At 42.4% G+C, this 22710-nt stretch overlaps 1 protein-coding gene across 1 annotated transcript; it reads left to right on the forward strand.

The window, feature by feature from the left end:
* The first annotated feature begins 1046 nt into the window (after nucleotides 1–1046).
* DNMT3L (DNA methyltransferase 3 like) lies at nucleotides 1047–19473 on the forward strand. The gene is made up of 12 exons (XM_088668748.1): nucleotides 1047–1101; nucleotides 1918–2010; nucleotides 3607–3651; nucleotides 4800–4879; nucleotides 5487–5599; nucleotides 6633–6804; nucleotides 8845–8929; nucleotides 11317–11405; nucleotides 13094–13169; nucleotides 15584–15714; nucleotides 16012–16103; nucleotides 18484–19473. Exons 1-12 carry the CDS (start codon nucleotides 1047–1049, stop codon nucleotides 18626–18628), a joined length of 1176 nt encoding a protein of 391 aa, XP_088524874.1. The 3' UTR covers nucleotides 18629–19473.
* Nucleotides 19474–22710: the final 3237 nt, after the last annotated feature.

Genomic DNA, 22710 nt, shown 5'->3' on the forward strand with positions numbered 1-22710 from the left:
GTCCGACCACTTGGGTGCAAATCGGCTGTGCGTTTCCCCTAGGGGAATAGCACGGCGCTACCGGGGGAGGTGCGAAAGAAGCTGTGCTTTGACACCTGTGAAAGGCTCAGAACAGTGAGCATCAGATGGGGGGGGCGGGGTATCCGACCTCGTGGCTTTCCAGGGTGCTGTCGAGGGCCAGCTCTCACCAGCCCCGGTGCACGTGGCAAAAGGTCACAGGGGAGGGGAGGCGAGGACCCCGCTGGTGAATGGGATCGTTAGTATTGAACCCAAAAGTTAGTTTGTCTCTAGAAACACGTGGTATAAAAGAGACGGTTGTTGTGCTAAGAACAGGCAGCGGGTGTTTGCACTGTCTGCAGCATCCCTGACCTGGCTAGCTAGGACTGAGTCCAACAGATGTTGTTCCCTGCTTTAAATGGTGACCCTCCGTTTGTTTGTTTGTTTGTTTGTTTGTTTGTTTTTGAAGTCAACCGACAGCCCCGTCTTCAGCGTCTTCTCATCCCACATAAGTCCCACGGAATTATATGGGACTCAGGAGTCTATGGCTATGCTTTGGATTGCCACTTTGATTCGGAGTACGAAAGGGAGCGGAGCATTGGCGCGAGCAAATTCTCTGGAAGGCGCGCGCAGCTCCTCCAAGTGGCTCCTGCGTTCTGGACAGGGGTGCCAACTTGAATAAAATATTGGGGGGGGGCGGGGGCAGGTAAGCCCCGCCCCACCTAATGGATCACATGACTTGACACACGCACACTATTTGAAAGGCAATGCTCATCATTGGGGGGTAGGTCCTTTGGAGCTGGATCCTATGCCAGTTGATGGGAAATCCACGATTTCTTTTATACATATGTAACAACAATCCGCATTATTGCTCCCGTTAGTAAAACGCTGTTGGGTTTTCCTTTGCACCAGTTGATTCAGCAGGGATCTCCTTGGGGAACGCAGCTTCCCCTCGGCTCTTCCATCCAGGGTCTTCATTCTCCGTCTGCCCGACGACCCGGACACGCCCCAAACAAACACTCCTGGCGAGGTCGCCGTCTGCTGTAGGGATGGCCGTGGTGCTGGACAGCGACTCCGGGGAAATGGGCAGCCTCTCGGAGGCAGGTGAGTGGAAGATCTCTTGGAGCAAAATCCACTCCTTTGCAGGAGCCCATAAAGCTGATGAGAGTGATGAAACCGACGGTCTGGTCACCATAAGGAAACCACACGTACCCATGGAGTTAGATCCAGACAAAGACCTCCTACACACCATGTGTTTACAAAACGTTTAGAGCACCCACCCACACCCTAATAATAATAATAATAATAATAATGGGAACTGCAGTTTGTAAGGGGTGCTGGGAACTGTACCACTGTAGCACTGTAAGTATACTACTGTTCCCAGGATTATTATTGGGGAGGTGTGTGAATGTACGATGTGTACCTTAATTTGCACTTAGTTCCCACTGAAGTCTGTGGGAATTGACCAGATGCCAGCCATGGGATATAAGATGGTGCGCCGCCACTGCACCGCCTACCAGCTGTGATGTTGCCCACTGAAACTAGGACCGGGCAGCGTGGCAGCAGGGACAAGGGATGCACCGGGTTGGAAGCAGCTGCCGCTCACCTGTGCCTGGCACCAACAGCCACCCAGTTGGGAAGACGCATAACCTCCTTGCTTATGAATCAAAATGAATGCTCAGTAAAGAGTTCACCTTGTATAACCTCCACATTTTAACCTACTATTTAAAACCTAAATAACATTCATATATATATATATATAACTCCAGTCCTTCAAGTACATATGTCTGAAATGTTTCAAGCTGCACTGTTTCCCAGCCCATTCAACTTTGCTGGAGAAATCAGCATGAGCTGGGTAAGTCAGAAGGGTCACAGTTCCCATATTGCTCTGATGTGTTTTTTTCTCTCTCTCTCTCTCAGCTCCATCACCCAATGGAGGAAGTTTCCCTGATATCATTTCCATCAGTTCTGCAGAAGAAATGCCTCCTGCAAGAACCCTAAGGCCAAGCACAAGTAACGAAATTACAGTTCAATAACAATTTAAAAGTTAGGACCACAGAAACAGGTTATGGATCTGTAACAAAACTTGGTGCTGCGGAGGACAACTCCCAACAGAAGCTTTGCCTTTTGTCTCTCTGTTTTGGTACCTTAGTGCAGCACTTCCAGAGTCCAAACCTGGCTGTAATGACTCCTTTTCTTGTGACATTCCATGATCTTTATTTTTTTAAAGATTCTTTTAAAATCTTTTAGCTTCTTGTAGAGGCCTAACCATTAGCCATGCTGGCTGGGGATGGTGGAAGTTGGAGTCCAACAACATCCAGGGGGCCTCAGGGCCTCTGTTTCTAAATATAGTGTTTTTGTTTGTTTGTTTGTATGCAAACATACACTTGCAGGTATTTATCATCATCATCATCGTTATGTATTAAATTTATTAGTCACTGTTTTGCCAATTCAACCCAAAGCAATTTACAATAAATGCTTTTGCTGAGACATATTATTGGAGTTTTGCCACATTCAAAAATAGCCATCATGTGCCTCATTCTGTCTCTCTCTCTCTCTCGCCCCACACATCCAGCTGTATCATTGGAGAACTATAGTTCTGGTGTAATTTCTGTAAGTTCCGTGGAGGAATCAAACACTCCCAAACCAAGAAGAGGTAATCTTGTTTTCAAGAGGCGCTAAAAACAATGCTAGCTGAAGATTTGTGTGCCCCACTATAGATTGTATCTGCTGTGGGAATGAACCCTATACCTACCTATTTGTTTCCATTTTGCGGTACAAAAACAAGTGAAACCATCTAATGTTGAGGAAGGGATTGTAGGGCAGGTTTATCTCATCTATCTCTGTTCTTCCTTTGAATGAAACTAAAAGCCTTTTTAATTAGCAAAAGATACGTAGAAGGAAAGTTTCAAAATACTGCAGAATAATAAAGAGAAAGGGGCAATGTATATAAAGAATTGTGTAGAAAAGTAAGATACATTAGCTAATCTGAGTCTCAATGGTACGGTACCTTGTGTCCATTGATAATAACAGGGCAGAAGGTAGGGATAACAACAGTGGATGGAGCCATAGCCAATTACAGGCAGAGTTTTGTCCCATCCTTCCTGCTGAGGAGTTCAAGGTGGAGCAATACTAAGAAGAAGGAAGCTGGCAGCCAGTACCACCTCCTGGACCGGATGTGAGTCAGCAGGCAGGGGAGGGCCAGCTGGTGGCAGATGGAGGTTGGTGGGCCAGTGTTGCACCTGCCATAATGGACCAGCCTCCACTGGTGATCCTGAAACTTATACCCATTTACGTGGGAGCAATGGCATTGAATTTGCTGCTTACATCTTAATAAACTGTATAGGATCACACTGTTTCAAAGCAAGCATAATTCACATCCCTCTCTGGTGCTGAGCTTATTTTTATTGTAATCTTAGAGACGACTCTCATGCCTGATAAAAGAACAAAGTTTTGGCTCTTTCTGACGCTGTCTGTGCCACACGTGATGAATGTTGGCTACAGCATGGAAGAGCAATCCAGTGCGCATTCTAGTCAGATTAGATTGTACATTTAACAATGCAAGCAAGCCTCGCTTCCGAAAAGTGCCCTGATTTTTTTCCTTCGTAGAAAACATTGCATATGAAGTCAACTTCAAGGAGAGAAATATTGAAGGTACTTGTTGCAACTGTTACTGCTATAACTGTCTTTACTACAGATAGCTATTAGGAGGACTTCAGTGTTTAGTCAGCCAATGAGATTAATCGGTATAAACCCCTTTGGTTGAGTGACAAGGTACTACCCAATTAGTTAGGCTTACATGATAAAAACACAGTATGTATGGATTGTTTAAATCCACATTTATTGGGAAAGAAACTGTGTCTCTTTCATATAAGGTAAAGGTAAAGGGACCCCTGACCATTAGGTCCAGTCGTGACCGACTCTGAGGTTGCGCGCTCATCTTGCTTTATTGGCCAAGGGAGCCGGCGTATAGCTTCCAGGTCATGTGGCCAGCATGACAAAAACGCTTTTGGCAAACCAGAGCAGCACATGGAAACGCTGTTTACCTTCCCGCTGTAGCAGTTCCTATTTATCTACTTGCATTTTGACATGCTTTCGAACAGCTAGGTTGGCAGGAGCTGGGACCAAGCAACGGGAACTCACCCCGTCACAGGGATTCGAACCGCCGACCTTCTGATCGGCAAGCCCTAGGCTCAGTGGTTTAACCACAGCGCCACCTGGGTCCCCCGTGTCTCTTTCATATACTGCCTCACAATTCATCCCTATCCCAGATTGTAGAACTGAGAAGAAATTCAGATTGCATAAACGATACTAGGCCTTTTAAGCTCTGTATCAATTGGGCAGATGGACACCATATATACATGCTTGATTGTCCTTTTAAAAAAAACCTGACCAACTGAACGAGAAAATGAGAAGAGAACAGGCATGGTCCTCCTAAGAAAAATATAATTTCATAGGCGAGGAAAAGCAGGTTTCTTTGTGTGTAGGGATACCATTCTTGAAATGTTTGCTTTTTGTTTGTTCGTTTGTTTGTTTGTTTGTTTGTTTATACTGTATGTCTTTTTTACCAAGGTCAGCTTTTTTTCCTCTTGCATTATCAGTGCAAATTGGCAATAATATTGCTAATTTTATTGGAATTTTAGTGGAAAATATAATTTTAATCATTCCTTATGTATTCTTAACCATGTATTGTGTATTATTTGAACAACGTATAAAGCAGAACTATTTTAAGAAATACAGTAAGCCCTGGGAAATGATGCCAAAAACACAGTGTAAGAAGAGTTATCTTTTGTGTTTGGTAGAAATCTGCATATGCTGTGGAAGCCTTGAGATTCACACTCAGCACCCTTTGTTTCAAGGAGGAATGTGTGCTCCATGCACAGTGAGTAGCTGATTTGGGTCAGACATAATAATAATAATAATAATAATAATAATAATAATAATAATAATTTTTTATTTATACCCCGCCCATCTGGCTGGGTTTCCCCAGCCACTCTGGGCAGCTTCCAACAGAAAAATAAAACACAGTGATCTATTAAACATTAAAAGCCTCCCTAAACAGGGCTGCCTTCAGATGTCTTCTAAAAGTCTGGTAGTTGTTTTTCTCTTTGACATCTGATGGGAGGGCGTTCCACAGGGCTACACTTCCTTTATCGAACAGGCTGGGCAACTTTTCTTTAAAAAATAAAAGAGGAATCAAGGAATTGCTGGAAAAGCCAGTGTTAGATTGTCCACCCAATTCTAAAGAAAAATGCATCTGTCCAAAAGATGCTGGAAGTCTCCAGTTCAACTCTCACATTAGCCACAAACTCCCTTGGTGGCCTTAATTAAGATGTTTTTCCCACCTCAGATCCATAATCTGTTCTAGGGGAATAATGATGGTCACCATCTTTAAAGGGTTGTTTTAAGAAGCATTGAGCTTGGAACAGTTGAAATGCTAAATCTCATTATTAACTAACTACAGTTTTCTGCTGCTGCTGTTTTAAAAGGAACATCTTTTGGAGAGATTCTTCCTGTGTGACAATGATGGGTACAAGACTGATTGTGCCATATGTTGCTGGAGCAAATCTCTCATAATGTGTGATGATCCAACCTGTAACAGGTAATTGACCTCCCAAACCACATTCAAGTTTACAGCAGTGCCTTTGGGTATGGGATTCAAACGCTGTTGCCGTAAAACCTGGCTTTCAAATTCATATAGAATGTGTGCATATTCGCCTCTCTAACAGACCACTCCCCCTGGACTTGGTGGCGCATATCTGCAATATCTTCTGCCTCAGAGCACAGTTCTAGCCATGCCTGCTCAGAAGTATGTCCTTTTGAATTAAATCACACATAGGTACTTCCAGGGAAGTGGAGTTGGGGGCACAGCCTTAGAAGCCGAAGTCTGTAGTTCAGTTGTGCCTCTCGCTTTCCATTCTGCATCATAGTTGTGGAGCCCCTGCAGCACCCCCAGGCTCTGGGTCCAGTGTGATCGAACCAGTTGTACTCCCCTAAATCCGTCTCTGGTGCTTGGATTGGGTCCCTGTGGTGCTGCAAAGGAACAAGATGTTCTATGGGGCACAACTGCTCTATTCTAGGATGTGAATCATTGCGATGCAGGGATGCAGGGAACGAGATGTTCTATGGGGCACAACTGCTCTATTCTAGGATGTGAATCATTGCGATGCAGGGATGCAAGTGGAGATAAGAGTATCATAAGGCAACTCATTTGAGTGTCTAGTTGCCCGATTTCCTTTTGCACCAACCCTCAGCTTCAAACTTCCATATCCTTTTAATCTAAGTCAGTTTTGTGTAAATCAGGTCCTTAGCCAGGGCTCACTCAGAAATTATGAATAATGGGAGGAAAGGAAAGTGCAAGTCACCCATAATTCTGCTTTTGCATTGCTGGTATAAAATCTCAAGATGCTCACGTTTTTTTCATTGTAGTGAAATGTGTGAGCTCTCCCCACATCAAAAAACATGCACCATTCCTATTTAGATGCCTCACCCCCCCATTTGGATAATTTTCAGAACTCCAGCAAGAACAAGTCCCTGTGTGAAACAGCAGCAAATTTTTTTTTGGATCTATTACAAATATTTGAAATGTAAAAATGCCTTCAAATCATCTCTCGCTGTCTGTCTCAACAATGCAGGTGTTTTTGTGAAGAATGCATGGACAGCCTTGTGTGTTCAGGATTCTCAGACAATATAAAAAAGACATCTCCCTGGATATGTTTCCTGTGTGCACCACGGCGAGCATATGGTCTACTCAAGAGGAAGAGAAGATGGCGTGCAGAACTGAAGCGCTTCTACGATCAAGAGTCTGTAAGAGAAAGTTCCGTTGCCTTTTACAGATGTATACAGAAAAAGCCAAAGGGCTGCGGATCCTTGTATTAACTGGGTCACTTTTCAGCAGCAGAGGTGGGCAATCAATGGCCCGCCAGATGTTGTTGGACTACCAGTCTTATGATCACTGACCAGTGCCCATGCTGGCTGGGGGTCAGGGGAAGCCACCTGAGGCGAAATGGGAAGTGCTGCCTCCTACCACCCACCCACCCCGCCCTTGCCCCACCTACCACCACTTCTGCCACCACTACACCCTGGAAAAATTGGCCAAAAAAAGAGCTAACTGAAACTAGACACTCCGTTTCCAGCAGGTGGCAGCAAAACTATTTCAGCTGACCTGAAACACTGCATGGTCATTTGCTAAAATGACATTTTTAAAGTGTGTGTGGGAGAGAGGGGGGGGAGAGGGAGAGAAGGAGGACCCTGTTAATTGGAGGTTTATGCCAAGCAGCCCCAATCTCTGCTTTCCTTTTCACTAGTAGTGGTGCATATGGAGAGGCAGAGCCACCCTCCCAACACCAGCATCACTGCAGCTTACCTGGAGAGCCTGGAGAGGCCTGGGCTGGGGTGCCGGTGAGGCTGGAGCTGTGCAGCCGCACTAGAAGGAGTGCCAGATTGACTGGTGGGGCTCCTGCAAGTCCAACCACAAATCCCACCACCCACCACCCCTTTGAGGCTTCAGCCTGTCCAAGTAAGAAGCAGCAGGGCAGCTCAGCTCTTCTAACTTGGTATTGCCAACACGGACTGGCAGCAATCAGGAGCCCTTCCCAGACCTATCTGAAGATGGCGAGGTTTGAACATGAAACATTTGACATATGATGCATGTGCTTTGGGGCCCTGACCTGTGGCCCTTCTCATAAGCCTTTAACACCATCCTAGAGAAAAGAAAGTCAGAGGAAGGAAGAAGAATCAAGAAAGCCACTGCCAGTGTGAGTAGCCAGTAGTGAATTGAACAGAGAGGCAGTTTGGCCTGCTGTAAGGCAGCTTTCGAAGGAAGTGTGTGGCAGAGGTTGGGGGGGGGAGAGTCCTTGCTTAAGAGGAGACCATTTATTACGGCCTTTGCCTGAAGGGCAAAGCAGTCGATACATGTTGTCCACTCATCAGCAATGTGGTCTCTCCCCAGTGATAAATTTCTAATACCCTCCAAAGAGCTTCTCCCAAGGGATTTAGCAATGGGTAGAGGTGTCACATTTGCCTTTAGTTAGACACATTCTTGGAGAGTACGGCTAAGTTCTTTCTCCACCGTATGCCTCTGAATGCCAGTTGCTGGGAACTGCAAGTTGGGAGAGTGTGTTCTATTCAGGTCCTGCCTGCAGGCTTCCCATAGGCACCTGCTTGGCCACTTTGAGAACAGGAAGCTGGACTAGATGGGTCTTTGGCCTGATCCAAAAGGGCTCTTCTCATGTTCTTCTGTATCACCAATGAAGGCACGGTGGGCATTTGCCATAAGGATAGATCCATGAATCTCAAGGTCATATATGTTAGGAGAACCTCAATAGCTTATTATTTTGCAGGGCTTTAACTGCTACTGGCCCCAAATGCAGGTACTGAGTAGTCAACATTTTTTAAGCTGTGGAAATCGTATGGTGATTGTTTCTGCATTGCATTGTTAATGCTGTTTTGCATTTCTTAGTCCTGATGTTGCAGCTACCTGTGACTTAAATAGCATCTGCATCCCTGTTGCAGCTTGATATACTGTAGATGTAGTAGAACCCTTGTATTTGTGAATGGGCTAACAGCAGCACATCATTCCATTATCGAAAGGCTCTGATATGATCAGATTAGCATTTATATATTTCCCAGGAAGGTGGGATATAAATAATTTAATACATTTTAAATAAAATTAATAAATGCATTGATTTATAGAGTGCTGTCAAAGCCTGTTGATATCCAGTTCATAAAAAGTCTTCATGTTAATATATGTCATAACTAAGATCACATACTACTTGTTCGACAAGTTTAGACGACGACAACAAAAGCACCTTATGCAAACATGTATCTTTTTATCAATTGTGTTAGAACCATCTTTGGATATACCAGCCTTTGCAGACATGGGATAAAAAACCAATCCGTGTGCTCTCCCTTTTTGACAATATTACACAAGGTACGTAACTGAGAAATTAGGCTTGCAACATGTTTACCCTTTCCCTGTTTCAGAGGTGGGAAACCTTTCTAGCCCAGAGGGTCCAGATTATTATCTCCCTGAATTTCACAGGTAGGTGCAACTTCCTACCTGTCAGTCATCTGATGTCACAGTGACCAGTTCCCGCCCCCCTCCCAGGGGTCTGCAGAAGTCCCATTCAAAGCACTGCTAGCAGCTCCTTGTTGGATCTCCAGAAGCTCAATTTAAGGAGCTGATTGAACAAAACTTCTGAAGATTTAACAAAGCATAGGACAAGGCAGAGCTTTGTCAGGGGCTGGTGAGTATTTCTTCAGGAGCCTCTCTCAAAATGCTGCTTTGCCCAACCCTTTTAATAGGGCTACTGAAGACCATCAGCTGATTGAGCAAGAGTTCTTTGAAATGGGCTTCTGATATCTGTGGCTTGGCATAGTTGTTAGGATGATTGGGAGCTTATCTAAAGACGGGATGCTAAAAAAAAAAAAGTCATTGCTTTCTGAATGTTGCATTTTTTTAAAAAAATTAAAACAATCTTTATTAATTTTCAAGATACACATTACATAAATAAAAACAGAACAATATTTCAACATCGATGAATAAAAAAAAAACTTGCATTTTAAAGTGACCTTTGCTTGTTACATGGCAATTTCTGTCCAAAAACGGCCTCAATCCAACTATACTTGGATAGCTTTAAGTCTCTCCGTTTCAGTGGGAGATAATGAAACATGTGCTTTAGCTCTTCCATTGAAACCAGTCCCATTTATTATAGAAGATTATCAAAACTTTTTAACATGTTTACAAACCTTCACTTATAAGCAAGGTTCACGAAACAAAAACCCTGAAATTAAAGCACTGTTAACAAATTAGAGAAAAATGGGTGCCCCTTGCCAAGTAGAAGAGAAACAGCCAATTTGGGTGATCTTTATCTTAATCCTTCCTGACTAGCTCCTTGGGTGCCTTCCATACTAAGCAATTAATCAAGAACTGTCATCCTTCATTTACTCAGTAGCTGCTGCTGCGAAATCATTGCATTCCACTGTTTCCTGCCTTCCCACACCCACTCTTTTTGAGACCTAATTTGAGGCTGTTCTTTTTCCACTTAACAGGCAATTGCATCACAAACCTTCTAGCATGGACAGGCAAAGCACTATTGAGAAACCTAATGGGAGATGTGGATTAAAAAGTTGGACCTGGTGTGAAAACCATCAGATATCCTGCAACATCCCTTGCTCCACTACTTTTCAATAATGGTTTGCCAGTTCAGAGGTGCTTCCATTTATTTTAGCTTATTTATTTATTTGGAGCCAAAATAGAGATTCCTGCAACATTGTCCTAGGAAGGGGAACAAATTGAGGAAGGGTGTTGCTCAGTGTAGAGCACTGGGAAAGGCTTCTGTCTGAAACTTTGGAGACCTATTGCTACTCAGAGTTAATGCTGAGCTAGATGAACTAGTGGTCTGCCTTGGTATAGGGCAGCTCCTTATGTTTCTAGCCACTATTCTTCGCACAATTAGCTGAGCAGCGAGCAAGTGCAACTGAGTTGAGTGAGGTTCTATTTTGAGTAGACACCTGTTGAATTACACTGCACTATATTGTTGTTTTTAGTTTCCCATCTTTTCTGTGCAAAATAAAATATAATGCACCGAAGGAAGAAATGGTGGGATAGTGGGAGCACATTTGCAAGTGATCTCCCTCATTCCTAGAGATTCTTGGGAATGTTGTGGTACTAAAGAAACATGCACATTTAAAAAAGAGTAGTGGGAACTGCAGTAATTTTAACCCCTTCCCAGAACAAGCCTGCTAGCAATCTGCTGTCTCTTAAAAACAGGAGAGGAATTTCTCTAATTCAGAACATCTCCCACTCTTCTCTAAATCAAGGGAAATGGCAGAGGGATTCTCTGTAGTCTAGTCTAGGAGACATTGGGAAGAGAAGAGTGTGGAGAGAAGAGAAGGCAGCCATAGCAGGAAAGGTACAGAGAAGAAGGAAAGATGAGAAGGAAGCGCAAGTCGGCACCCAGGAAAACCTATTCTCCCTGCCCCCACCCAAGGAGATTGAATGAAAAGCCTACATTAGGAGTGAGAAGCATGAAGCTCTCCAGATGTTGTGGCATGGCCAATGGTCAAGGGTGATGGGAATTCTAGCCCAGCAAAAGGCATGCCAGCGTCTACATTTAGGTTCCAAAGTCCAACATTGAGGGGCCACTGCAGAAGTGCCACTGCCATTTTGAATAACTTCCACCCAGCACACAGTAAAGCACTTATGAAGCATTGTCTGCAAACCTTCTGGGTCTCCTTTAGGGCACCTCATCAGTAAAACACAAATGTGTCGCATTAATATTGGTATTCATCTAGGTCCTCATTTCTCTTCTCCAGAGCTGAAAAGTTTGGGGTTTCTGGGGGAAAGCAAGGGCAATGGGACACTGAAGTATTTGGATGATGTCACAGACGTGACACGAATACACGTAAGTTGACTTTGTACTACTCATATTTCTAATTTTGTTAGATGGGTATATTCTTTCTGCTCCTAACATATTAACTGTATCTTCCTGGGATAAAAACAGATTTGCTTCCAGTAAAGAATGACAAACTCTTTCATTGTTTATTATGTTGAAGTCAAGGAAAGGACGGTTTTGCCCCTTTAACACTGGACAATCTGAAAACTAGTCATAACTGGTTGATGCTGGTAATAACTGAAGGAAGAATAAGGCAGGGCCAGCACAGGGAGGGAGGTCCATGGAGTTCAATGTTCACTGCTGCACCCCTTTCCCATGGCCATAGACCCCTCCATGCCTTCAGCCACACACACAACCCTGTGGTTTTGCCCTTCCCCCCCCCCACCTCGCATGCTGCCATGCCACTGCACTCTGGCCTCTCTGGCCTCCTTCCTTGTGATAACAACATGTTATTACATAAAAATGAAGTTGATATTGGTAGTAAAAAAGATGGAAATAAGCAAAAATCTGGAAAACTCTCTAATACAATAACTAAAATGCACAAATCTATAAACGGAACATATGCCACAGTAATATTTCCACAGTGGATGAGGACCTATGCAATAATCTGGATACAAAGAAACCCTCTTTACAGTGCATGAGTTATACTTACGCTTAATAAGCTAAAAGCGCTTTAGATAGCTAAAATGCCAGTATATCATTCAGTTCATCATTCAGGTTTTCTGGATAACTGCAATGCCAAACATGCTTCAGCTTGTTGGGCTTCTTCAGTGGTCTGTTTTTTTAATATATACAGCATCCTTGATGCATGAATTCCCATTGTGTAGATTAAATGAAATTAAACAGTCTGAGGAGCTGCCAAAGGGTTAAGCATCAGATAGCACTGTAAGGAATTTCTTCAAGAATAAGTTTATTACCATCAACTTCTTTGTTCAAACACTGCTGTTTAATCAGTGTGTAAAACTGATTCGTTTGTTTGTTTTGGATAAAAAAAACAGCCTACCAGAAATGCTAGGGAAGGAACAAGAAGCCATTGGTTTTGATTACATTGCAATGGTTAACCTGTGGCCCTCCATATGTTGTTATATTTCTGCTGTCACCACCCCTGACAATTGAGTATGCAGTTGGGGCTAATGGGAGTTGAACAGCAACAACATCTGGAGGGCTATAGATTCTCAACATCTGTTATAGATGGAGGGGAAACGGTCTAAATTTGTTTTTGTTTTTTTGTCTATTTAACATTCTGTGGGCATTCTGCATGATAGGATAATTTATCTTGTGAACTGCCCTGAGATCTTTTGATGAAGGGCAGTACAGTATATAAAAATACATGTAAATAGGTTCAGAAATTAAATTTAGTATTTCTAATACTTAGTGCAGCACGTCATAGCATAACACCACTGGCAATTGGTCAGAAGAGGCCAAACTTGGACGAATCAGAATAGTTAGTAGCAATGTGGTTAAAGGCAAACTCGTTGGTAAGGTCAGGTTGATTCTGTGGCTAGGAAGTGGTAGTAATCCTGAGCTAAAACATGCCCATCAATGTCTATAAAGCAAACTGGTGCATTTCTGAAAGGAGGAGGAGGAGGACGAGGAGGAGGAGGAGGAGGAGGAGGAGGAGGACCCATGTGAAATTAAAAGTTGAAAGATAGGATATTGCATCCAAACTACTGTGATTGTTTTGTTTTGTTTATTAGATAGAAGAATGGGGTCCATTTGATTTTATATTTGGGTCTACGCCACCCATTGGAAACTCTTATCAACAGCCCTCTGGTAAGAAAAGCAAACATGCATGAAACTGTAGCTCTTATTATGTCTCTCTGACTCTGGTCAGTTCCAAGAGACGGACCACTTCTCTCTCCACTCTTCTCCAGAACAGGTTAGATACTGCGACTCCAACATATTTACTTGGGAATGAGTTTAACTGATCTTGCTTCCTTATAAATATTTGTAGCTAAGCTGTACAATCTTAAGCATGATTACGCCAAAGTGATAATGGGACTCGGTCCCTGGTGATTGTGCACAGGATAGCGGTTGGGCAGCATGAGCCTAGGGTTCTGCAGTGTCAGCTAACAACATCCCAATGCGCTTCCAGTAACTCATGGAAAGCAAAATGATGCAATATATATTGTAGGAGCACTGATACAGGAAACGGGAGGTACCAAGAGCCACAGCTAGAGCATGCTGTGACAGTGTGCATCACACATCACTCACGAGTGCAGTCACTGACTACATTCCATATTAACAGCATATCAGACAGCCATGGAAAGTACCTGCCGTTTGCCTTGTGATGTAACCACATCTCCTACTACCATCTTGCTCTCACCCACAGAGCACTACAAGGGAAAGCTGACAGTGCCTTCTCCCTGGCCTTCCCCTCCAGCTGCAATCTTGCCAAATGGTTTTGTTCCACAGCTAGAGGCTATATAGCCACTAACCGCAGGACTTCCTATAGACAGATATTCAGATTCCCTAGCAGCCCAGATACAGACAGGCACAGGTTACGCAACAAAACTCTTTTGTTGGGGTTTCCTCAAGCCAGTGGTTCAGAGGAAGTCTGAACTGACCTGCAGTGAGCATAAGTTTCCCACTGACCTCTGCCCTAATGGTAATGCTCTACAGTGGTACCTCGGATTACAGACGCTTCAGGTTACAGACGCTTCAGGTTACAGGCTCCGCTAACCCAGAAATAGTACCTTGGGTTAAGAACTTTGCTTCAGGATGAGAACAGAAATCACAGGTGGCGGCGCGGCGGCAGCAGGAGGCCCCATTAGCTAAAGTGCTGCTTCAAGTTAAGAACAGTTCCAGGTTAAGAACAGACCTCCAGAACGAACTAAGTTCTTAACCCGAGGTACCACTGTACTGGTTTTTTTTTTTTTTTAAAAAAGAGAGAGGTGTGAGGGCTCAGACAGGGTCCTAGAGCCTTCTTGTCTGCTTCTCAAAGCTAGGCAAGCACTTACCAAGCTTTGGGAAGGAGATAGGAGGGCTTTAGGGCCCTCCCAAAGCCTCTTGCCTCCTTCTGAAAGATGGCTTAAGCTGGCCTTGTGAAAACTAGACGGAGAGTGTCAAATGTTGGTCTTGCACCATATTACCTAGATACGCCCCTGGCTGGAGACCTTCTTTATACCTAAAGTGTAAAATTAAAGTGTCTAGTCCCTGTCAGTGGATGGATGAAGAGTGGATGCCTAAGGGAAAGGAAAGCACATCCCTCAGGCTTTTATATCTTACTACCTACCCCATGACAAACCTAGACAGCATCTTAAAAAGCAGAGACATCAACTTGCCGACAAAGGTCCGTATAGTTAAAGCTATGGTTTTCCCACTGGTGATGTATGGAAGTGAGAGCTGGACCCTAAAGAAGGCTGATCGCTGAAGAATTGATGTTTTTGAATTATGGTGCTGGAGGAGACTCTTGAGAGTCCCATGGACTGCAAGAAGATCAAACCTATCCATTCTTAAGGAAATCAGCCCTGAGTGCTCACTGGAAGGACAGATCCTGAAGCTGAGGCTCCAATACTTTGGCCACCTCATGAGAAGAGAAGACTCCCTGGAAAAGACCCTGATGTTGGGAAAGATGGAGGGCACAAGGAGAAGGGGACGACAGAGGATGAGATGGTTGGACAGTGTTCTCGAAGCTACCAATATGAGTCTGACCAAACTGCGGGAGGCAGTGGAAGACAGGAGTGCCTGGCATGCTCTGGTCCATGGGGTCATGAAGAGTCAGACATGACTAAACGACTAAACAACAAAACCTACCCCACCTTGCAGTCTATCTCTAAACATGAGACCTGTGCAGCCTCAATCGCCTGCTGTTGTATTTGCATGTCTTTATAACATCTAATCTGTTCGGAAGTAGCCAGTTTGGCATCCATAAGCACCCATGTGGCTCCAGAGGCTTTCCCTGGTGCCCAGAGGTCGCTCTCTTCCCCCTTTTGGTATCTGAAGAAGTGTGCATGCACACGAAAGCTCATACCAAAATATAAACTTAGTTGGTCTTTAAGGTGCTACTGAAGGAATTTTTTTATTTTGCTTCGACTCAGACCAACACGGCTACCTACCTGTAACTCTTCCCCCTTTCAGTCATTCTTTTCTTTAAAAAGGAAGCGGGTGGGCTGGAGCACCTTAGAAAGGCGTTTTCAGAGACCATCTTTTTATAGCCTGTTTTCTCTTCTCCCTTCCCTTTAAAGCCTGGTATTTTTACCAATATTTTCGTATTCTTCAGTATGTGACACACCCAGAAAGGATGTTTTTCTGGATGTTTGTGGATAACCTTGTGCTGGAGGAAGAAGACCGAGATACAGCTTCTCGATTCTTTCAGGTGAGTAGCAAAACAAAATGCCTTCAAGAGGTGAATGAAGAGATGCTTCATCACTCACTTGCAGACATTAATTTAATACAGATTTTCAGTGGCTCGATTCGCAGTTTGCAACAACAGTTTTATTTTATTTATGTCTTTATTTGCTGCATTTATATATCTCTTGGAGCATCTTACTTCAGCATTGTTCAATCTGTATTGGCTCCCAGATTTTGAATTCTGTATTATATTCTATTGCCATCAAATGAGATATTTAGTTCTATCTCTTGAGACATATGTATGGTTTTGGTCCTTTTAAAGATGGAAGCTGTGCTCAGATATACTGGTAAGCAGCATGATGACACCATCCAGAATGCAGTACACATATGGAGTAATATCCCATCTGTTAACAGGTAACTGCTTTCTCAGATATCACAGAGGTTTGGGTCCTACCCACTGCAGCAGGAGAAATCAACTTTGATCCATATCCCATGTGACAGCTCTTTAGATAACTTGTTAATATCATCAAGTTGTTATTGTTGATATAGCAATCAGAAACGCAATATTCAAAAGCTTGGATGAAAGGAGACTGCAATGTGAAACCACTGAATTAAAATACATCAGAATTTCACTTGTGGATTGAACCCAAACCCAAATGAAGACAAATAAATTTTAGCACATTACCAATGCCAGAATGTTGATGCCAAATCAATAACTGTTTTGTGAATTACCACTGTTAAGTACATAATTACATTTGCCACTTTTCTGCATTTCCCTCTGACCTCACTTTTTGCAGCCTCTTCCCTCACACCAGCCAAAAACAACAACAACCCCATGTGATACTCAGGATAACACTTCGTGCATCTGATGAACCAGTGGGCTGTAATTCACAAAAAGTTATGGCATTATAAAGTTGCTCGCCTTTTAAGATGCCACAAGACTCAAAAGACTAATGCTGCTCTTCTGGAAATTGTTGTAACTTGTTCACCGTCCTGTTTCAGTTTGTGTGGGTCTGAAGGCCTGTTGAAACTAGAAGGCAGCGAAAAAAGAGGAAGAAACTCAAGTTGCTTGAAGAAAAATACATTTGAGGCCTGACGTGTTTTGGAACAATACTTCCTTTGCGTCACTATAAATATATAAATAATACATGAAATAGGGGAGTAAAAAATAAGAGCAAGCATTTATCTAGTAAAACCAAATAAAAACAGAACACCTAAAAACAAGGCAAGTCTTACATCTTCGGCATTACAGTACAGTATTGGTTTTCTAATTGTTCTCCATACAAAATAAAAATAAAATAGAAAAATTCCTTCCAGTAGCACCTTAGAGACCAACTAAGTTTGTCATTGGTATGAGCTTTCGTGTGCATGCACACTTCCTCAGATGTATCTTCTGAAGAAGTGTGCATGCACACGAAAGCTCACACCAATGACAAACTTAATTGGTCTCTAAGGTCTCTAAGTTGGTCTCTAAGGTGCTACTGGAAGGAATTTTTCTATTTTATTTTTACAGTAGCACCTTGCTAGACGAATGCCTCACAAGACGAAAAACTCACAAAACGAAAGCGTTTTGCGATTTCAATGGAGACTCGCAAGACGAAGTTTCCTATGGCGCGCTTCGCAAGACGAATTTTTCGTCCCATAGGGTGCCTCGCAAGACGATTTTTTTTCCGTCTTGCGAGGCACCCTATGGGAAACCGCACTTCAATGCATTCCTATGGGAGCCGCTTCCCAAAATGAATTTTTCGCTATACAAAGTGACTCGCGGGACGAATTAAATTCGTCTTGCGAGGCACCACTGTATTTTGTTTCGACGGCAGATCAACATGGCTACCTACCTGTAACTGTTCTCCATACTTAAGAGGTTATCTCATTTTTACCCCAAATCTGTACTGGTGGAATGCACATGAAAGCTCATACCAATGACAAACTTAGTTGGTCTCTAAGGTGCTACTGGAAGGAATTTTTTTATTCTGTTGGAAGTGGCCTTGGCCTCATCACAACCCAAAGGAGAAAACCAAATGAGAACTTTCCCTTTTGGCCTCCTGCCTTTAGGAGCCACCCTACAGGGTGACCCATTGCCCCTAACAGCCTCCAAATAAATATGCTTCTCCCTGGAAACAGCTACAGCTCTGACAGACTCTTGTTCTTCAAGGGTGGAGTAGCTGGCAAAACAACAACAACAAACCATCTGGCTCCTCAATAGATTGTTGTTCTCCAGGTGCAGCAGAAAAGGGCCAGGGAGGCTAAAGTTGATATCCACATCCCAGAGAGCAATAGTCCTGTTGTATTGCCTCTGAATGCATGGCAGTCCCCAAATTAAGGCAGACGCTTTCACAGATTAGTCTCTAAATCACAAATCAGACCTTGATCTGCGAGAATGTTTCCCATAACTTTGAAAACCAAAGTTGTGCAAGAGGAAAGCAGCTCATGCAATTGAACTTCCGTGTCTCTTCCTTCCCCCTAAACCCCTCTCAAAGTTTCTCCTCGACAGTAGAGGCTCTGGTGCAGCTGCGGCTATATTGAGAAGTCACCTAAAATTAGATGGAGCTTTGTCAGGAAACAATGTGGCAACCCTAATCAGTGAACAGCTAATAAGGGCACAATGAGATGTTACACCCTTTTATATAGCGAAAGGGAACGGGACCAGGGTGTGGAAGCAGAATAATTCCCTGTATGGCCTGAAATGCAAATATAATGACAGGCTGTTTATTTCCTGTTAAGGGAAAGAATGAAGTCACATCTTTTAACATTTTTACCTGTATATTGTGGGGTGTTGTTTTTTATTCTCCAGCAAATATTCTGCATCTGCCATGTACGTGGATTTGTCTCTGTTGGCAAAGAACATCCTTGAAACTAGAATCTTCTCTCAGCGTCCAGCTACTCTGATTAAGGACTTTTGGGGGCCCTTGAAGGAATATTTTAGGACATTTCCATAAGGCATTCTTCATACTGTAGGTCAGCCTATCAGCAGGGTTGCCATAATCAGCTGTGCCTTTAATGCTGCCTTTATATTAACAAGAAAGACTGTTATTTTGACTCAGAGAAATTTCATCTACTGATTTATTCATACCAAGCTGTTTTTGATGCATAGGAGCCAGCCCAGCTGTTTTTCTTCTAATCAGTTGGCCATCATCCTGAAAAAATATGCTTGGATTGTTGATACAATTCCTATTCCAACTGCCTTCTGCAGGATTTTTTTTTTTACCTGGGTTTGCATCATACATGTACACAAGCTCTAATTGTTATGCTATTTATTTATTCATAATTTAAAAACTTTATAAACTGCCTTTCTGCCCTAACAAGGGCCTGCAAGGCAGGATACAAACCCAAAACAAAAACCAAATATAATACAAAAATATAGTGTACATATTTATGCTGTACATATTTTAAAAATATTTAAATGCTAGAAATTCATGGTGAGGAATTATCACAATTAATGGCTGCAAAATGTTCCATCAAGAGAATGAAAAAATAAAAATTGCAGTGTTAAGAGAATCTTAAAAATTACTTGCTTTTGAGTATATTGTACTTGCTTGTGCTTTCCGAAGGGTACTTTTAAAAACAAATAAATGTTATTTTGTCATAAGAGAAGTGCAATGGTTTAATTTGATTTGTTCATCCCCATTTAAGGAAACAATTTATAAAGTTCTTTATGTGAAATTCATATCACATGACAGTCTTGATCTTTTTTATGTCTGAACCCCAATGTACCCCAATAGCTTAAAATGCAGCAAGGCTAATAGGTTTTAAAAATAAAATTGGTTGGCTGCTTAAAAGAGTAAAATAAATCCCACAGGAATCTCATTGGTACTGAATAAACAGTCACTTCATATTCGCAAGGAGAGAGGAGGTTTCATGGCTGCCTCATGCAGGAGGAGGAGGAAGGGAGGATGATGGAGGAAGGGATGGAGGTTAGGTGCTAAGTGGAAAACCACAAGGTGTATTTTCCCTGATGATCTGCTCGTCTCAAACCTGCCCTCTACTGACCAAAGTCCTGCAAAGTTGTTTATACCCAACATTTCTGTCCGCTGAGTTTTATGTTGCATTTTTATGTTCCTGTACACAGCGGAGAGAGGACAGGGGTGTCTTCACCCAATGTGTAGTGCCTGATTTGTTTCCCTGCCCATTCAGCTCCCCCCTCACACTCCTATTCAATGCAGCTGTCATCTGCACAAATGCAACAGCTGTCCCAAATGTACACACCTCAGCTTAACCACAGCTTACCTTTCCAAATCAGATGGAAGCTGATTTGAGGAGAAACACAGTAAATGGGGAAATTTCTCAAGGAGCTACAAGAGACCTATGGGTTATAGTTAATGCAGTGTGTACTCAGCTCAAACACTTGTGCTAGGAGCACACTGGAGCCAGCGTAAATGGTAATGTATACTACAGCTGTAGTATCAATTATTTGAATTAATAATTATATCCCAAAGCACAGTGCTGGGTTGAAAAAGTTTATCAAAACAGAGAGGTACCGGTAATTCAAAAATGTATGTTTCTATAAGGGTTTCTGTTTACCAGAATTTTAATTTCCTGGAGGACCAGGCTGATCAACATCATATTCATACTAGAAGAATGTGTTCAGGGTTTTAATGTGCCACCACAGTAAAATACTTTGCAGATTTTTGTAGCACAGGGTGGGGCAGGGGGCAGAAATCTGACCAGCACTGTCTGTCTATGTTTGGAGCAATTAAAAACTTTTCTAAAAATTATTTAAACTCTTTAATATGTAAATATTACACATTTTACATAATATTTAATATGTAAATATTACACGGATACACATGCACTCATGCAGCTTGTTGGTTTTTTAAAGTGTGACATTTCCTTTGTGGGATAAAATTAAACTCAATTTTCCTACTGAAATCTGCCTAGATTCTAGATTATAAATATATTCTGTACATCCCAGGGCTCTGAGCAAAGGTTTCAGGGTTGGTGAGTCATTTTCACAGGTTTTTAAGTATTTTATTGAATGCTATCCCAGACGAAGGGAAGGTCTCTAGGGCAACTTTACCAGGATATTGAGAAGAGGAGGAGGAAGAGGAGGAGGAGGAGGAGGAGGAGGAGGAGGAGGAGGAGGAGGAGGAGGAGGAGGAGGAGGAGGGGTTTGGATTTGATATCCCACTTTATTGCTACCCTAAGGAGTCTCAAAGCGGCTAACAATCTCCTTTTCCCTTCCTCTCCCACAACAAACACTCTGTGTGCATGCACATGAAAGCTCACACCAATGACAAACTTAGTTGGTCTGTAAGGTGCTATTGGAATGAATTTTTTTATTCTGTGAGGTGAGTGAGGCTGAGAGACTTCAGAGAAGTGTGACTAGCCCAAGGTCACCCAGCAGCTGCATGTGGAGGACTGGGGACGCGAACCTGGTTTGCCAGATTACGAGTCCACTGCTCTTAACCACTACACCACACTGGCTCTCTGAGATTTTAACAAGCGCAAGACTCTGACCAGGTACGTCTCAGGAGACCTGTTCAAAAACTCATTCACAGATACCTTAGTCAAGTTAAAAGGAACTCAAGAGACATCATCCTGCTCAAATCCAAATGCCAAAAATCTCTTTATGTTCTTATTTAGTCATTCATATTGATATGCATAGAATTAGGGAATGCAGCTGGAATGAGAAAATTATGTAATCTTGTTTTCCTCTTCCTCAGTGATACCCCTCCCATCCTTTTGTACAATTATCCAGCTGTAAAGCTTTAAATACCAGAATAAGAGCACAACTATTATATTACTCTTTTCGTGTTGTTCCACTATAAAAATAGTTGCGATAAGATCAGAACTAAATCCCCATTTGCTATCATTGCTTCATAAAAAAATGTCTAAAAACTAAAATAACATTCTTCACCCTGACATGCCCTGCTGGGAACAAATAAACATTGACACAAGCACTGTCTCTACTTCTGGCAATGTGGGAACAACTTACAAGAGCTAGGCAATTTGTTAACTCTGTATCTGCGCCCTATATTGTGTGGAGTGATGGATATGGGTCAATAAATTGAAACTGAATCCTTTTTTATATAAGATGCTATTAAAGCTTTTTCATAACACAATAACATAGCTGCCAAGTTTTCCCTTTTCTCAGGAGGAAGCCTATTCAGCATAAGGGAATTTCCCTTAAAAAAAGGGAGAACTTGGCAGCTATGCACAATAAGATAAAATAAACTAATCTAAATAAAAGCAAAAACAGAGAAAGAAAAAAGAAAACAGAGTCCTTTCTCAAAGGACTTGTCTAACACAGAATCCGCTTCAATCAATAAATTGAAGCTGAATCCTGATCAGACAGAGGTATTATTTTTCTTAAGTTCTACAATCTGGGGGTAGCTTGTTGTGGTATCATGATTAAAATGAATTGCATTTCTCTTGTATATAAGCATGATAATTTGACAATATGTAGCAAAAACCATTAAATAAACTGGCTTGTTTTGAGTACCTTTTTATCTGCAGTAATGGGGTACTTCTTAAAACAACTGAATATGATGAAACTTTTTACATTTATTTTAAGGGATCTAAGGTTCCTTATATATTTTTAGCAGGCTTTCTCGCTCCAATCTAAATGGTTCTAATGCATTTAGAATTCAGGACTTCTTTATTTAAGATTTAATTTGATTTCCTTCAAGGCTAGCCACTTGTTTATTAGCAAAGTCCCCATTTGATGTCTTTAGGGGTTAATTTTTGGGGGAAATCAAATCTAAGCAGCAGCTGCATAATCTGTGAACATGCCAAAAGACCTGGCAAGGGTTGTTTTTGTTGCTTAGCTTGTTTATAAGCTAAAATGTGAAATTTAAACAACTGGTGAAAGCTGAGAACACTAAAGTAAGAATTTGAATTTCTTATACTAGTTTTCTTAAGGATAGCTCAGTTGGTTAGAGTGTCGTGCTAATAATGCCAAGGTTGCAGGTTTGATCCCTGTACGGGACAGCTGCATATTCAGGTTGGACTAGATGATCCTCGGGGCCCCTTCCAACTCTTATGATTCTATGATGGCAAGAGAATGCCTAAACCTATTTTG

Source organism: Zootoca vivipara, chromosome 4 (assembly GCF_965207765.1).
Source record: "Zootoca vivipara chromosome 4, rZooViv2.hap1.1, whole genome shotgun sequence".
NCBI classification, from domain to species: Eukaryota; Metazoa; Chordata; class Lepidosauria; order Squamata; family Lacertidae; genus Zootoca; species Zootoca vivipara.

What these genes read in the sequence shown, in the direction of transcription:
- DNMT3L (XM_088668748.1), top strand. Translation starts at nt 1,047, where the DNA reads ATGGCCGTGGTGCTGGACAGCGACTCCGGGGAAATGGGCAGCCTCTCG. An exon ending in GCTTCTACGATCAAGAGTCT is followed by an intron (nt 6,805 to 8,844) that starts GTAAGAGAAAGT and finishes CAATTGTGTTAG; the next exon opens with AACCATCTTTGGATATACCA. An exon ending in TTTTGACAATATTACACAAG is followed by an intron (nt 8,930 to 11,316) that starts GTACGTAACTGA and finishes TCTCTTCTCCAG; the next exon opens with AGCTGAAAAGTTTGGGGTTT.